The 17,046-nt window shown below is 29.8% G+C and overlaps 5 protein-coding genes across 5 annotated transcripts, besides 4 other annotated features; 4 read left to right on the forward strand and 1 right to left on the reverse strand.

Annotated features, from left to right (window-relative positions):
- Nucleotides 1–231: 231 nt before the first annotated feature.
- Nucleotides 232–1,590, forward strand: TVAGG3_0839140 (uncharacterized protein; the record flags this gene model as incomplete). Its single annotated transcript, XM_001327340.1, has 1 exon — nucleotides 232–1,590. One exon carries the CDS (start codon nucleotides 232–234, stop codon nucleotides 1,588–1,590), a length of 1,359 nt encoding a protein of 452 aa, XP_001327375.1.
- A 46-nt stretch (nucleotides 1,591–1,636) lies between these two features.
- TVAGG3_0839150 (uncharacterized protein) lies at nucleotides 1,637–6,304 on the forward strand (the record flags this gene model as incomplete). The annotated part of the gene is made up of 1 exon (XM_001327339.1): nucleotides 1,637–6,304. The coding sequence occupies one exon, from the start codon at nucleotides 1,637–1,639 to the stop codon at nucleotides 6,302–6,304; it is 4,668 nt and encodes a 1,555-aa protein (XP_001327374.1).
- Nucleotides 6,305–6,586: 282 nt separating this feature from the next.
- On the forward strand, nucleotides 6,587–7,975 carry TVAGG3_0839160 (armadillo (ARM) repeat-containing protein family; the record flags this gene model as incomplete). Its single annotated transcript, XM_001327338.1, has 1 exon — nucleotides 6,587–7,975. The coding sequence occupies one exon, from the start codon at nucleotides 6,587–6,589 to the stop codon at nucleotides 7,973–7,975; it is 1,389 nt and encodes a 462-aa protein (XP_001327373.1).
- A 2,761-nt stretch (nucleotides 7,976–10,736) lies between these two features.
- Nucleotides 10,737–11,849: a mobile genetic element.
- Nucleotides 11,850–12,303: 454 nt separating this feature from the next.
- Nucleotides 12,304–14,011, forward strand: TVAGG3_0839180 (transferase activity, transferring phosphorus-containing groups; the record flags this gene model as incomplete). Its single annotated transcript, XM_001327336.1, has 1 exon — nucleotides 12,413–13,978. The coding sequence occupies one exon, from the start codon at nucleotides 12,413–12,415 to the stop codon at nucleotides 13,976–13,978; it is 1,566 nt and encodes a 521-aa protein (XP_001327371.1).
- Nucleotides 14,012–14,572: 561 nt separating this feature from the next.
- Nucleotides 14,573–14,824, reverse strand: TVAGG3_0839190 (ankyrin repeat protein family; the record flags this gene model as incomplete). Its single annotated transcript, XM_001327335.1, has 1 exon — nucleotides 14,573–14,824. One exon carries the CDS (start codon nucleotides 14,822–14,824, stop codon nucleotides 14,573–14,575), a length of 252 nt encoding a protein of 83 aa, XP_001327370.1.
- An 81-nt stretch (nucleotides 14,825–14,905) lies between these two features.
- Nucleotides 14,906–16,820: a mobile genetic element.
- Nucleotides 16,031–16,290: a mobile genetic element.
- Nucleotides 16,623–16,771: a mobile genetic element.
- Nucleotides 16,821–17,046: the final 226 nt, after the last annotated feature.

Genomic DNA, 17,046 nt, shown 5'->3' on the forward strand with positions numbered 1-17,046 from the left:
AATTTGAAAAAATCAGTAGTTTCTCAATTAACACCCAAATTATTGTATTTAATTGATGAATTATTGAATTATTATTCTGTTATTACTAATCATATCTCAAATCCTTTAAATGTCACAGATTATTCAAAAATTGGACATGAAAGTATTGCAAAAGTCCTTGGATCTTCGTCCAATGCATACTCCGCATCAATAGAACCACAACTGTTTCTAATAGATAAGTTCTTTTCAGACATGACACCTGCATTTGAAGATACAACAGCTCTTAAAGGAACAATCGAACAATTAATTGATTTTCTTGAGAAAAACAAATCAAAGTTCATAGAAATACAAAGAGTTCTGGCGTATGGAGGCTACAAATCTCAATCAAGAGTTTTTTATTCATCATTGGTTGGACTAGAGGTTTCATTAAAGAGTTTGTTAACAACATCAAAAGGACAAAGTACAACATTTTCACCTGACAAAGTTTTGGAATTAGAATTAAATTATAAAAATGATATTGATCAGATCAAAACAAACAAAAAATCAATTGGTTATGCAGATATTATATCATTATATACGAATCCATCGAAAACAGCACAACTTTCAGCATCAAATAACAAAAATGAAAAAGAAATTTTCGAAATTGCAAAAAATTCTTTATCAAAAGTCAAAGTTTTGATGAATACTATTACCGATTTAAGTGAGAAAACAGTTCCTCTTTTGCAAACAATACAAAACTATCTAAAATCAGTTTGGCCAGCATTAGATTTTCAAAAAAATACCAAAAAATCACAGAAAAAATCAATTTTTTCAAATGATTACAATGAATTATGTTCTACATTTAACTTAGTTGTTGAAGGAATGCAGACAGCGATATTAATACCTATTAATGATATTCCTTTGCGTGAATTATGTTTCGAAACATTAAATTTGTTAAATTTAATTTGTAAAAATTCAGTAAAGATAATTCCAAAGAATATACAATTGTTATGTGATAAATTCAAGAAATTACAAGGAGATTTTTCTGTAGAAAGACTTTTTAAGCTGAATTTGCAAAAATATGTTGATGATTTAGAAAAAAATAAGAAAGAAATAATGAAATTGGATTCTTCAAAGAGAGAATTATGTTTTACAAGGCAAATACCTGTTTTAATTGAATTTCTCAAAACAATTTCATCAAATATTTTGAGTTTCAAAAAAGAAGACTATGAAGTTAAAGATTCAAACATGGATTTAGCGCATGCTAGTGATGGAATATCAAAAATCATATTTTCTTTGTCAGAAACAGAATTTAATTTGAATTCTTTTTATTTAATGAACATTTTAGTTAGATTAAGAGAACATATATCATCTATTAGATGTGGCGTTATATTTGATACTCCAAAAGACTTTTTAAGTACAATTAAAACTATTTATGATCAAATTTCTGATCTTCAAAGATTAGTTAAAGTTTTCTGTCCTTTAACGACAATAAAACCATTTATAAGTTCATTGGAAATTGTTATTTGGAAGTTAAGTCATATGAAAGGAGATTACAAGAATGATGACCTTTTAATTTCATCTTTGAATGCAGCAATTGAACAAAAATTCAAAATTGAAGCAAAACTGTGAGAAAATTAAACAAATATTGGAAAAACATCTTGGATATTTCAATGATATGACAAGTAGAACTAATGAGCAGTATAAGAAGCTTCATGATGACTTTAATAATGCTTTATTATCTCTTTCTAAAGAATGGAATCCTCCTGACAACTTAAATTGCAAAAATGATTTAAATTTGTTCCAAAAATCATTAAATTTAGTTAATTTATTGTGTTCTCAACCAGATTTAATTAACGTTTCATTTTTGGATCCATTGGAAATCATCAAATCAACACCTTTGGAAAATTTCATCAGACAAGCAATGAAAACAATTCTAATAAAAGAAATTTACAAAACCGTCAAAACCGCAATTTCAATTGAATTCCCATCAAAATTGAGACTTTTGAAGCAATCTGTTGTATTTATAGAGAATTGCATAGTTATGAAAGGAAATTATAACATTAAATCATATGTAGAACATGTTTCTGTTATTCTTGCTTCATCTTTAATTGTTGGATATTCTCATGAGACAGAATTATTAAATGTTTCATCAAATTTAGATATGTATTGTCATGCTTATAATATATTATCACTTGCTAGTCCATCAGATGCTATTTGCGATGCAGAAGTTTTTATTAATTTAATTGATCTTCTAAATTCACAAATAACTTATTCAAATTTACCACATTTGTATTATTACATACAAAGGTTGATTGATATGTATAATAATAACAGTGTTTTAAGAGATTTTCAAAAGATGATTTTGTCGAATTCGAAAAATATTTCTGAAATCGATTTCACACCACTTAAAAATCATATTCCAACAATTTTACCACAAGAATTCAGTCAGTACATCACTTCCAACCAAAATGAAAGAGATTTAATCTTTAAAACAAAACCTTTTTATGTTTCTCAGAAAAATTTGAATGAAAACTTTGTTCCAACGAATTTTCCAAAGGAAATTTTCGAGTCTTATTTACCATTGAACAAAGTTGTTTATAAATATTTCCCTAAACCTAAAGAAGACTTAGAAATTGACGAAAATGTTATAAATGAATTCAGTTATGATGATAATTGTCAGAAAACATTTTCAGTTCACCAGATTTCATCTTTGATTTCATTATTCTCGAATACATCGAAACCATTGGATATAAAATTCAGGAAACTCTCAAATATTTCTAATTCGATGATTTCGAATTTTCCTGAATCAATTTATTCAAAAGGAAAAAGCGGTTATTTGTCAATAACAGTAACTAGTTTTAAATCGAGAAAGAACATTGTTAGTTTGTATTTATATGATATTAGAAAGAAAATGATTGTTTCGCAGCCATTTTCAATAGGAATTGTTGATTCTTTACCAATTATTTTGAATACAAGTTCATTAACAGCTGTAATTGAGATTTCGGAAAGAAATCCAAATGTTGTTTTGATTGCAAGGTTGTTGTCGCAGTTAGATGATGGAGAATTCAAACATACCGCTGTTTCTTCTATCAAAATCTTTAATGAAGGTGGATTTTTGGAATTCAATCCTTCTTTTCCTGACAGATTCCATTCAATTTCGAACAATTCGTATTTAGACGATAAAAATGTCAATCAATTCATTGACAACATTGCAATTGATTTCCAAGAAGTGACAATGACATTGAAAATCAGATTATTATTTGAAAGACCAATAAATTCTGACACTTTTTGGTCGAATAATTGTTTTCCGTTTACTTTTATACCAAGAATTGATAATAATTTGATCTACAAATATCCGTTAATTATTCTGAAAAATGTCACTTTTCAAAGTGATGTAACAGATGCCAAATATTGTTATTTCACTGTAGAAATCATTGATCAAACAAATAGTGATTGTTTGAACCAAAAGAATGAATTACAAAAGAACTTTAAATCTTGTTTGGCAAATTACAGTCAAAATATGACATTTCCTGACATTTGTCAGATTTTAGTTACCAAAGACTTTTCTCATTCTGCTGTTTGTAAAATCAGTTTCAGGACAATTGACAAAAAAGGTGTTGAAAATAACCGTTTATTTACAACATTCAAATTTTTCAATCAGAATGATTTTCTTTTGCAAAACAACGAAATCAAGTTTAGTTTGAATGATGTGAAAAACAAATCTTTGGCGTTGTTCCAAGAAACATCATCTTTTGTTAATTTGTCAATTAGTTTTCCATCGAATTTTGTTATTCCAAAAACATTTGTTGATTTTTATCAATCAAATGGAATCAAAACACCATTTTTCAGAGGAATGTCTCTTTCTCTTTTAGAACCATTATTTATTCCAACAATTTTTGTTTTCTTGAAAACAATTTCCGAGAAAAATGTCAGAGATTTAGTATTGTTTTTGTCGAATTTCAGTTTAGATTGTTTGGAAAATTTCAATCAATGGTGTTTCGGATGTTTTAATCCAAATTATTTATCTATTGATTTCATTTCGAAGTTTTTGAACTTTTATTCGAATTATGTATCAGAATGTAATTCGAAAAATGATTATTTGGAACAGTTAAGATGTATCAAATCATTGCCTTATATTTTAGATATCTTGTTGGCATTATTATTGTTTTCAAATGAAGTTTTCAAATTCTACAAAGAAAATTTGGCAAAAATGTGTCAAGGAATATCAAAAATAATAAGTTTGCTTGCGAGAACGGAATTTAGTAGAATAGCTAATGAAAGATTTTGCAATTTCTTGTTTTATTTGAGTGGAACTTTGGATGAAGAAAATTTGTCTGAAATAATTTTGACACATTTGAATGCTTTTGATAATCGCTCAATAGAATTGTTTTCAATGACAGCTTTTCCATCATCACAAGATCCAGAACAAATTCGTGCTGATTTGTTACCTCTTCCAATTAGATCTTTGTCAATGCTTGGACAATTTAATGTTTTTCATGCTTTTGCAATGTCTCCTTTTCTTCCAACTGTTGTTGTTACTTTTCCAAAATATAGGCAAATATTTAGTATCTTGTTTTCGAAACTTGATGATGCAATGGCTACAAATAACTTGGAGTTTATTAGACAAGTTTTGCAAATCAATGCAAAATTTATAGAAAATTCTGACAGTTTTTCATCAATTTCTGACATTTCTTCTCAAATTTTCTTCCCTTATTTAGATTTTGCCGCAAAACATTGTAGTAATAATAATATTCTTGATGATGCTGAATCTTTAGAGTCATTCATATCTCCTATTTTGTTTTTAATCAAGACTTCTTCTCTAAGTTTAATTCATCAAACAATTACTGACAAAAATGGAAAAGAAATGGTTGTGAGAAAATTAATTGGCTTGTTATACAAAAAATTCTCAGAAAGTGAATTCATTTCACCTTTGTTTTTGGCCGAATTCACAAAGAGATTGATAAGGATTTTCTCTGTAACAATGGATTCAGACAATCCAAACAAAAAAATGTTCAAAGAAATTGCAGAATCTGTTCATTATTCTCTAGCAAAACTACAACCTTCATTTATTGTCAAACAGTCTGTTTGGCTTTATTGCAAAGTTGTTGATTGTTTCCCTGATCAATATCAAATGATTTCCACTCTTTTCTCTAATATTCTGCCGATGATTAACAGGAAAATGTATATAACAAGAAATTCTATTTTATCTTTCTTTGTTCATGTTTTTTATTCTGAATATTTGAGAGTGAAAAACATAGACAAGATTTTCGACATTTTCATGTCAGAATTTTTGTTCAATGCTTACAAATCTCTTGAATTCGTTTATTACGAGTTTTTGACTGTTTTGACACTTTTCTTGACATCTTTTCCTGACGAACAATTTGTCAAAATTGCTACAGAAAAACTTTCAAAAACAAAGAAGATTTATTTAGAAATCTTTGATAGATTATTGAAAGAATATGATCCACTACAAATAACAAAAATATTTCTTGATGTTCATACCAATAATATGATTGTATCAATGATGAATTTATGCGGAAATTATTTCTATGAAAATGTATTTTATTTGAATTCGTTTTATGCAAAAATCGAAGAAATTTCTTTATTGAATTCTTATTTATATATTCTGACAAATGAAGAAATTAAATCAATTGGTGGAAGAGTGTTGCAAAGCCAACAATTTTTTTATGATAAGCAAAGGATTTTTAATCTTTTGAATGAAATTTTGGAACTTGTTATCAAGAGTGATTACAAGGTTTGCTCCAAACAAATCTTACAAAATTTGATCAAATTACAAACGAAATTTGAATTAAATCAAATTGATTTTGATTTGACAAAAGTGTCAAAACCGTTTTATTATTTTGTTACTTCGAAATCAAATAACAAATATATTGTTGAATCTCATATTCCAACAATGTCTGAGTTTGCAAGTTTCATGTATTCAAAGACAAACATCGTTTTCATTCCTTCGAAGAAATTTACAAATAAATTCGACAATTTTATATGTCCAGTCACTTTTATTTGTAAAGACACCTTCGAAAACAAGAATTACGTGTTTAATGTTGTCTCTTCTTTGTTTGGATTCCATGAAGTAAATATCGTTGCTGATAAGAAGAGTTCAAGAGATATTGACTTTTATTTAGAGAGATTAAGCAACGATAAAAATGATGCAGAATCTACATTATCCATGACAGTTTTGAATCCTAAATTCGCTTCTAAGGCAATTAAAAGATCTAAAGATTTCGTTGATTCTTCAAAGAAAGCTTTGAAATCAATCAAAAGTTCTAAATCATCAGTCAAAGATGAATGCGAATCTATATTGAAAACTCTTCAAAATCTATAAATTTTTGTTTGTATTTAAACTATTTATATCTATGAATAATAAGTATCAATCTTTGGAATAACTTCTCTTACGCCATTTTTTACAATACATTTAGCTCATTCATGCACTGACTCGTAGTGAATCAATGTGGGATACACAAAGCAGAAAATATTTATTTTACAGAAGGGTATTTTTTTTTATTTTGTCCAAGACTAATTACTATAAGGAAATATTCTTCAATAAAGTAAAATCTATTTTTGCCAAAATTCAATTTACAAACGATTATTACTGTCAAAAATACAAATGTCTTTATATAAAGAGGGAGATGAAAATATTCCGACTTCAAAAGAACTAGATGCCAACAGAAATCCAGTGTTCGACTTTTATGACGAAAAATTCGCAGAATTAATCAACGCACAAAATTTTAATAATGTGGATTATTACGATGAAATATCAAAAATTATGTTCAATCTATTTAGCAACATTAAGTCACCCATTTTCGAATATGCTCATATGAAAGGACTCACAGATTTTTTAATTACGACAATAAAAACACAACCAGCTCTCGTTTATTCATCATTATACTTGCTAGTTGGCCTGTGTAATGATCCTGCAGGTAAAATATCTCTACAAATAATATCAGATGAAGATTTTATCGCGTTTTTAGAAAATACACTTCAAGAATACTCAGAAGGCTCAGATCCATCTTTAGTTTACAAGATCATTGAGTTGTATGGATCAATTTATTACGATTGTTCAGAGAAAAAAATTTTATTTGATCATATCATTGATTTCGGATTATTAGATTCTGTTATAAGTAATTTCCCTGATGGAACGCCCCAGGTTGTCAGAATGTTAGCCTATTTGATCAAAAACAGATCAGAATGCGGAGATTTTCTTCAAGCAATTGAATTTGTCATTCCATTCCTCAAAGATGCCTCAAAAATGAGTATTTCATCTATCATAAACCAAATAAGGCAAGAGGCCTCCAAAAAGCACGAACTTATTGAACAATTACTAACTACAGATTTTTATTCCTTCATTTGCGAAATTGCATCGAAACCAAGCTATTCGTACGAGAAATTAGCAGATACACTTACATACCAGATTCTTTGCCAAAATGCTTTGGCTTGTGCAGATTTAATTTGTGTTTCCTTGGAATGCAGCAACAATATAAAATTAGTGATAGATATTGGCGGATTCATTGATTATTTCATTGATGTTGAAAGACAGGATGAATTTATTGCATTTGCATGCAAAATTTCTGCAATAATTTTGCCAAAAACTTCCTATTTACTCCAATTGCTTATTGATAAGAGCTTTATAAAGTATCTACCAAAATGGGTCATTGATGGCTCTTTTAGCCTCAAAAAATACGCAACAGATTTATTATTATCTGTTTTTGAGAATACACCAGAAACTAAGGCTCAGCTTGTGTTCGAGAAGATTGTATCACCTGAGGTGGCTCAAGAAATAATATCTGCTTTCGATTCTGAACCAAAAATGATCAAAATTTGTAAATATTTCATTCAAGCTGCTTTATTCTTGCAAAGAGAAGCAGTTCTGGATGAACTAAGATGTGAAGAGCTCTGTGAATCAGCTCAATCCATTTTGGATGATAGTGAAGAAAAAAGTGAGCAATTCGAAGATCTTCAATTCATTTGTATGACTCTTTTCCCTCAAGAAGAATGAATAGATAATATGTAAATATAAATATTATGTTTTATTCAACAAATATTTCTATTTTATTTCAATTTTAATTTGAAAACAAATTTTATCAGAAAATCCAATTGATATCGTATAACAGATCTAAAAGTATTGAATTGTCAGATAGAAAGCTTAAAAAATTGTGAGAATTCAAATCATTTCGTTGTTATTGCCAGTTTCCACACTCCACCATTAAGTTGAATTCTATTAATTGTTGACATTATCGATGTTTGAACTTCTATTTTCCATATTTCATTATAAATTAAGTTCAATATTAGTTTTATAATGAATATTGAGTGACTTCATATAGATTTTTGTTTTCAAAATTGCATGATTTATATATTAATAACGAGTTTTTAATTAAAGTTGTAACAATTTTTTTACACAAAAGTTACTCTCATTTAATTTTAGTAATAAAAATCATTCAATAACACTAATTCTAGTGTTTTTATTTTTACTGAAATCAATTTTTCCCATAATTTGCTGATTTAAGATTGAGTCGAAATGAACGAGGTCCATTACATTAACATGAGTGTTGTATAATAATCATTAAAATATTAAAAGCATTCAATTTTTCGCAGAAGCTATCAAATTGTGTCTTGAATTTAATCAGTTTTCAATTAATACTCTCAAAAATTGCCCACTCTTCGAATCAATATAATTTCATTTTTAATAATTATGATATTAGTAGTTCTTCCAATCATAAAACAATATTTATAAAATATAATCATACGGTCAATTGAAATAACCGAAATTTTAATTAAACAAAAATTGCTTAAAATACATATCTAATCATTTTTAAATAAAAGCAATTTTAATCCTCGCCTATAAAAATAATATTCACAAAATTTCAATAGAAACTTTTCAAAAATTAATTGTGGTTCTCTTTCAAAATTTCTATTCATTTTTACAGATGATATTCTTTTTAACCATCCTAAAGCATCAGGATGAATATATGGATTACTGGAGAGAAGTATATGGCAATAATCAACCAAATTCCATCAAAGAAAATGAATATGTATTACTCCCAAGTAGATGGACAAGAAATGAAATACAAAATAAGAATATATTAATAAAGAAATGTACATACTTATATATTCAAAATGCACCTCCAGTGATATGGGTCAGTCAGAAGTTCTCAATACTTTGATAGTTGACTGTAGCTTTTTTGCATGCTCAACCAACTATGATGATTCTAAATATTATGGTGTTATTCAAGTATGGCTTAATCATGGTCAATTCGTGGCCAATAGGATTTGTGCTCAAAACATCACAAAGGGTAGAGAAGGTTATTTTGCAAATATCAATGTGTAGAAAGAACCTACTACTCACATAGCACAATTTAATCAAACAACAACTATTAACTGTTATTCTGCGGCAGATTATTCTGATGCAATTTCAATAACTTACGGAATTCAATCAATATCAAATGTCAATTCAACTGGTTGTGTATCAAGGACATCTGCACCAATGATATTCCAAAGATCAAATAAAATTCCAAAGGCTAAATTCTGGAATATTGTTAATTGTCAAACCACTAGGGATACACATTTAATTAAATATTTTGCACTCGACGGTAATAGTACTGATGTACTTATACAATATTCAAATATTGTTAATAATACTCTTGCAGGAGATTTGCGCTCAATGATAAATTTTATAGATCCAATTATAGGTTCAAACAATCAACTAAAATTATTTAACGTTAACATTAATGGTAATAATTTCAAAAATCTCTATTATTCAAGTAGTGGAATTATTCAACCATTACTATTCATCAATTGTTTTATCAATCCAAATACATATGCTGTTAGTCAATCAGAATCAAGAGAAGCTGAATTTGAGCCATTTGGTCATGAATTATATTATACAGAAAACTGTCATTATACTTTTCCTGAAACACCTTTCCAAACTGCATTTATTACAGCAATAGAAACACCATTTGATACTCCATTCTTAACAGCTTTTCAAACTGCTTATGAAACTGCTGCAACGACGCCTGCACTAACTCCACTAATTACCCCATTTGATACACCATATGTAACTTTTTATAAAACTCCATTCGAAACTAATTTTATGACTATGCAAACAACACCAAATGAAACACCATTTAATACATTCATTCAAACTGTCCATGAAACACCATTTAATACATTCATTCAAACTGCCCATGAAACACCATTTAATACTCTCAAAAAAACTTTTCATCAAACACCTTTTAATACATTAATTCAAACTGTTCATGAAACTCCCTATAACACTTTCATACAAACTGTTCATGAAACTCCATTTGAATCATTGATTCAAACAGCATATGAAACCCCATTTAATACATTTGTTCAGACTCCAAATGAAACTCCTTTTATTACTTTGGTACCATCAGCTGCAGGAACACCATTTTTAACACCTTTTAACACTAACGAAGAAACTCCATTCGGAACAATGTTTGAAACAGCATTTGAAACTCCATTTAATACACAGCATACAACACCTGAAGAAACAATGTTTGAAACACCTTATCAAACACAACATACAACCCCTAAGGAAACAATGTTTGAAACTCCATATCAAACGCAACAAATTTCTCCTCAAGAAACAATGTTTGAAACTCCATTTATAACACCTTTTGTTACACCAACTCTATACAAAACATTCGAAGAAACTCCAATGATAACTCCTTCTGAAACAGATTCAAATATCATAATTCCACCAGACAGTAAATCTAATGAATTTGCAATCGAAGATAATGTTGTAAACGAAAACGATAAAAACGGTTTGACAGAAAAAGTGACACTTTATATGGCAAAAAATAGAGCCTTACTTTTGAGATACTTGAGATTGAAACTGAATCTTATGAGGCGGTGATCTTGAATCACTACCTCATAAGGTTCAGTTTCATATAAAATTTGTTGCAATTTGTTATTCTTTTGCAATTATTTCTTATAAGATTTTACATCTTTTAGCGGGGAATGTTTGTTATCATGTATATATTATAAATATCTACACGATAACGAACATTCCTCGCTAAATTGCTGAGAAACTTTGAGGAAATGTCGAACAATTTCCTCAAAGTTTCTCAGATTTATATAGATCACTAGAGTCCCCTAGGCACTGATTCTGGTTCAGTACCTAGGAGGCTCTAGTTCTCTAACGAACTGATAAAATGTTTTTAAATTTTTGGATATTGCTACCTGTGAAGCACTGACTTCAAGTCAGTACATCACAGGTAGCAATTACATTGAAAGATGGGAAAACTTTGTCCGAATGTTAAACTATTCGGACAAAGTTTCTCCCATTTGTAGTGGAGATGGAAGGCTTTGAGGTATATTATATTAATGTATACCCCAAAGCCTTCCATCTCCACTTGAAAGTTCCAAAACTTTGGGTTAATAGTTTGCAATTAACCCAAAGTTTTGGAACTTTCTAGAAGGAATTGCAGGGTAAGAGGTACATAGTATGAATATGTACCTCTTACCCTCCAATTCCTTCCTTAACATAAACAAATTTGGAGTTAATTGTTTGCAATTAACTCCGGGTTTGTTGACCTCCAAATGAAAATGAAAGGGTAAGAGGTATATAGTGACCCTATATGCCTCTTACCCTTTCATTCTCATTAATTATGGGAGAAACTTTGGCCGAATGTTAAATTATTCGACCAAAGTTTCTCCCATTTTTTGAAGGGATTGGAGGCTATGAGATACTGATGCAATGTCAGTACCTCATGGCCTCCAATTCCATCCTGAAACTGATCAAAGTGGACCTTACATGCATTTGAAATTTGCCATGTAAGGTCCACTTTTTGAGAGAGAGGATTTGACTGCGTCAAATCCTCTTTTTCGTTTACGAGAATAACGATACTTTATTCACAATCATTGTTGAAAGAAGATGGATTATTGTAGTGATTATTGCTATTATAGTATGTATTGTTCATAATCCAAAGGATAATAGTTCGAGCGATGACGATTCCGAAACAGATAATTATGGAGATCAATATGATATTAATGGAGCTTACGGCGAAGACGAATTCGCTGAGGATAACTCTGGAGAAACAGTAAGTATATCAGATAATGATATTGAAGATAATTTTGAATGATAAAATACATATATATTTGTTAAGAATTAATAAAATATTATCATGTATTTCAACTTAAAATGCTGTTTTTTTAAAATATATATTTGAAATCATGAAGAATTTCTGAAATATTATATCCATTCTTGAAACACAAATTGAGCCGTCTTCATATTAATTTCTGATAAACTCATTCTTTGTTTTTATGTCATTCGCAAAAGGGGGCTATGTTTAAATAATTTAATTTAAATTTCGATCTATCTTTTTGAAAATGATATGTGTGTGTGCTATACTACCTGCAGATGATTGTCTTCTCATTGACAAGATTTATCATTTTTTTAAATCAAATTTAAATGAAGCGATCTTCAATTTTCACTCCATCAAATTCATGGAAATCAAAGATGGAAAAGAGTATAATGCAAGAACTTCTTCCTCCTCTTGCTTTATCTCCTTTACTTGGAGATTTTCTAATTCATAGTACACCACTTTACGGAGTTTCCAATAATACCATTATGGATGCTGCTTGGAATACATTTAATGGCAATGTAATTACGTGGCTTCTTTCTAAAAAAGATTCTCGTTATTTAATTCGTCAAGCATTTGCAGGATTAAATAGATATCATCGCTATCAAACAACACGTTTGTTATCTATGTTAGATTACTTGATTTCGTTCATTTTTACAAAGTCTAATGTACCAATTAATTATTTTTCAATTGGTAACAGCAAAAAGCGAGCAGCTCGCCGTTTTACGCTAACATGCCAGAGAAATGAAGGTATTTATAATGAAAAGAAAGAATTATATTCGACAATACTCAAAGCTTTCAGTAATGAGCAATATACTGAGGAACTTGGTAATGAGTCTATCTTTTCTCAGTATATGTCAGCGATTAAAGCTCTCAGAGATAATCAAGCCGAAAATTATGAAATTCATGGCGAAATCACAAAACTTTTCGAGCAAGACTTTGGTGTTCCATTTTCCTCTATATTCGAATCAATTTCTACGAAACCAACAAGATCATACAATGGAATTTTAACATTCAACGGAACTATCAAAGGAAACATTCCTGTTTCTTTGACAACATTCTTACCAGTACACAGTAGATTGCAGACTATTGATTTAATTCCATACAATATTCGTCATTTCTTTTTAAATTACGTTTTTTATTCCAGAAGCTTTGCAAACTACAGCGATGCCGTGAAACATCGCATTTCCTTTTCACTCAAAGACGAATCGATGACTAGAATTAATTTATTAAGTAAACTTGGAATTAATATCGAAGGATCTCCTCAAGAAATCATTGAAAAGGCTTCCAAACATGACTTTCCATTCGACATCCCTGTTCCTATTCCGAAATTTACAAATAACCGCTTTACGGTCACATCTCATATTCCATCTGAATCTCCAAAGATAATTACTAAGGAATGGGTATCCAAACTTGCTGAAGGAACAGCTCGTGCCCTATTTGATTACAATATTTTGATTCCAAACGTATCAAGATCAAATATTGTGGCAGAAAAAGGTCGAGTTTCACTTTCAAGGTTCTCAGGAAGCTTCATTGCGGAACCAGACTTCATTAAGAACGCTTCGAAGGTATTTGTATCCAAAATTACAAATAATTCCAAATTATTAGAAGAAGTAAGCCACAACATGAGGATCAGACAGAAACATTTAGAATCATTCATTAATGAACCATCATTTTATACATCTCTTCCACTTTTCAAGAAATTTGGCCAAGAAACTTTAGGAACAGCTGAATTGATCAGCGGATTGATTAATCACACAAGGAATTCTGGATTGGATGCACAAGTTTTTGAACCTTTCGCTCAAAGAATTTCAAATATTGTTGGTGAATCATTTATTTCCTCAAATCAAATAATCAATTATATGAATGAATTTGTTGGCATGAAATTAGAATGATTTTTTAATAAAATTTTGTATGTTTATGCTAAATTTTTATTTATCTTATGAATTAGATAAGTATATTCATTGATTTCAAAACGATGATTTTACTGATGTTAAATTAAATGTATTTATTTGTCGAACTTTCTTTTAATTTAGCCAATATGTAAAACGAATCAATAACTTGCTTTACATAGGAGCTATTTTGACAATTTAGATAGTTATCTAATTTACTGAAATTGCAAAATATAATCAGTCCAAAGAGGGTTCATCCGAATCAATATGAATTGAAAAAGTATAGATGGTTATGTTCTGTTTCAATGTGCAATTGGAGGCTTTTTTTAATAAAATACATTCGGAGTTTGGACGCATATAAATAAAGAGTTAAAGATTGACTTCAAAGAGTGCCAAATGACACTTAAAAATATATTATTTTGCTAATTGATATTTTTATTAACCTACCATTAAAGCCAAATATCACAAATCATGAGATTAATTTAGCTGGGGAAAAAAATACTTCAAAAATCTCAAAAGGATGCTTTTATTCATAAAATCTTAACTAAATAAGTATAGAGAAAGAAAAATATGATTTGTGATAGTTAGATGATTATATTACTTGGCTCCAATAGATAATAGATAATCTCTTACTTCATTTTTCGCAAATGAGAGCGGAGTCTTTCCATCATTTGTCTTTGCATCTTTATCAGCTCCAACTGAGATAAGATATTTAACAACTTCAAGATGACCTGCTTCTGATGCACAAATGAGTGGAGTAGATCCGTCTTTTGCCTTTACTTCTTTGTAAGCTCCAACAGAAATAAGATATTTAACGACTTCAAGATGACCATTTAATGATGCAAACATAAGTGGAGTACATTTAGAATCATTCTTTGCTTCTTTATTTGCTCCAGCAGAGATTTTTATCTTCTTCTATGATAAAAATCTTATGGCAGTCCCAACGGGAACCGCGGTAATTTACCGAGGTTTCCGCACACCGGTTCCTTTTTTTAGGAATTTTTTAGATTAAAAAATATGCTTTGTAAATCATTTTTTGTAAATCGGCAAAAATTTGGAAATATTCTGACGACAATAAATCTGGGAATAGTATTTTAAATACGAGAACAACCTATTTAAAAGTGTTTCGCTCGATTTTGTATAATTTCAAATTTTCGCATATAGCTTTCCGTGAATTACCGTGATTTTACCGCCACATCAATAGTTTACGACACTTTTTCCGTAAATTGAGTAGTTTACTGCACTTTTTCCGTAAAATTGAGTTACGGGAATCCGTAAGATTACCGTACCTCACTTCTAGTTGAAAATAGCATTAGTATATAATAAATAGATATATTATTCATATTTTTGATTTTGAATTACGGAAAAAGTGAGTTCAGAACTTCCAATTATTATTTGATTAATTATGTTAAAAATACTATAAGGAATTAAAATACATAATGTTGAAATTTGAATTACGGAAAAAGTGAGGGTGAAAGTGAAGTGAAAAAGTAAGATATTTTTTGTTGAAATAATCATAGTTGTACAATTTTGAAACTATATGTAAAGCTATAAATTGAATAAATTCAAAAACAAAAATTGTTTATTCTTATTAATAAATTTATATTAATCAATATTTGAACAACCCGTAATTAAAATTGAATTCCTCTTAAAATTTAATCCATACGTTAATTTTTAATTTGCTCGGCGAATGCCGAGCTTCCCTACTTCTCTTGTCATTCCTTCAAAAACTCTAATCTCATCGCACTTACAAACATCATGATTTGATGTATTGTCGAGAAATCTTAGACTTGTTTGTCATTTGATTATAGCATTTGAAAGTCATCTCGAAAATCGATTAACAAGACAATTTCCCAAACATCTACATACAAGTAGATGATGGTAAACCCATTAGAGTTGTTTTGCTATGATTCCTCCAATCTTATGATGAGAAAAATCATATCAAAACAGCTCTAATCGAACATTCTACACAGCTTAGCATCCAGCTAGTTCCAAGTAATGCGATTACAACATCAACGGCCAAAGCCTTTCAGAGTCCTTTAATCATTTCTTCTCATCTCAATGTGAAGTGGCCCCAAACGAACTACAAGCTGACGTTACAACGCATTACAACCCGGTTAATACGAGCATATACATTAGAGCTGCTTTGTTATGATCTCCCTCATCAATTGATGAGAGATCTCATTATGAAGCAGCTCCAATCGAACTAAAAACCTACATACAAATGAGTGAAAACAAACTCATTAGAGTTGTGTTGCTTTGATTTCTCTCATCAGAAGATGAGAGATACCAGAACAAAACAACTCTAATCAAACTTTCTACACAACTCAGCACAGTATCAATGCAAAGTAATGCGTCTGTATCGTTAACAAGCAAAGTTGTTTCGGGTCCTTCCATTTTGGAAGAATTCGGAACAACTTTGCGAATTGATAGTGTAAACCCATATACATGAAAGCGTGCATGCATAAAGACAGGTATTGTCAGCAATGACTACCTGCCCAGCTATGAGTGATCAGAGAATTACCATCTCAGGCTTTTTGAGAACGTTTCAGCCAGGACCCTCGTATGTTGACTGTGAGAAAGGCATCCTTTATCTGAAATAGATGCTTTTCCAACAATCAAATTCGAAGATCTTCGACGTTGTTGTAAAAAGAGAAGGAGAAGGAAAGAAGAGGAAGGAGAGGAAGAAGGAAAGGAAAAGAAGAAAAAGAAAAAAGAAAAAAAGAAGGACATATGAAATATAATGCGCATTTAATAGTGCCGAGGCGGCAGAGCCGCCGAGGCGCGATTTTTTTGACCCTATATTACCGCACGGCAATGTTTTTCTCGATTTTGTACAGCCCTAGTTAAATATAATAGAAGTACAAAAAGATTTGATGTCAAATAAAATGATATAGTAAAAATAAGTTTTAGTGTTTTACGTAGTTGGTCGAATTCTCGCAATCATAATGTGTTTGCGAGAATTTGAACGAATCCGGGCACAATGCACTTGCAATGTATCCGGGGTATGATAGAACCAGACACAATTGTCTGCATTGCTCTATCATTTCGCTCATATCCCCTCAATCTAA

The sequence above is a fragment of the Trichomonas vaginalis genome, chromosome VI (genome assembly GCF_026262505.1).
Source record: "Trichomonas vaginalis G3 chromosome VI, whole genome shotgun sequence".
Lineage (NCBI taxonomy): Eukaryota > Parabasalia > Trichomonadida > Trichomonadidae > Trichomonas > Trichomonas vaginalis.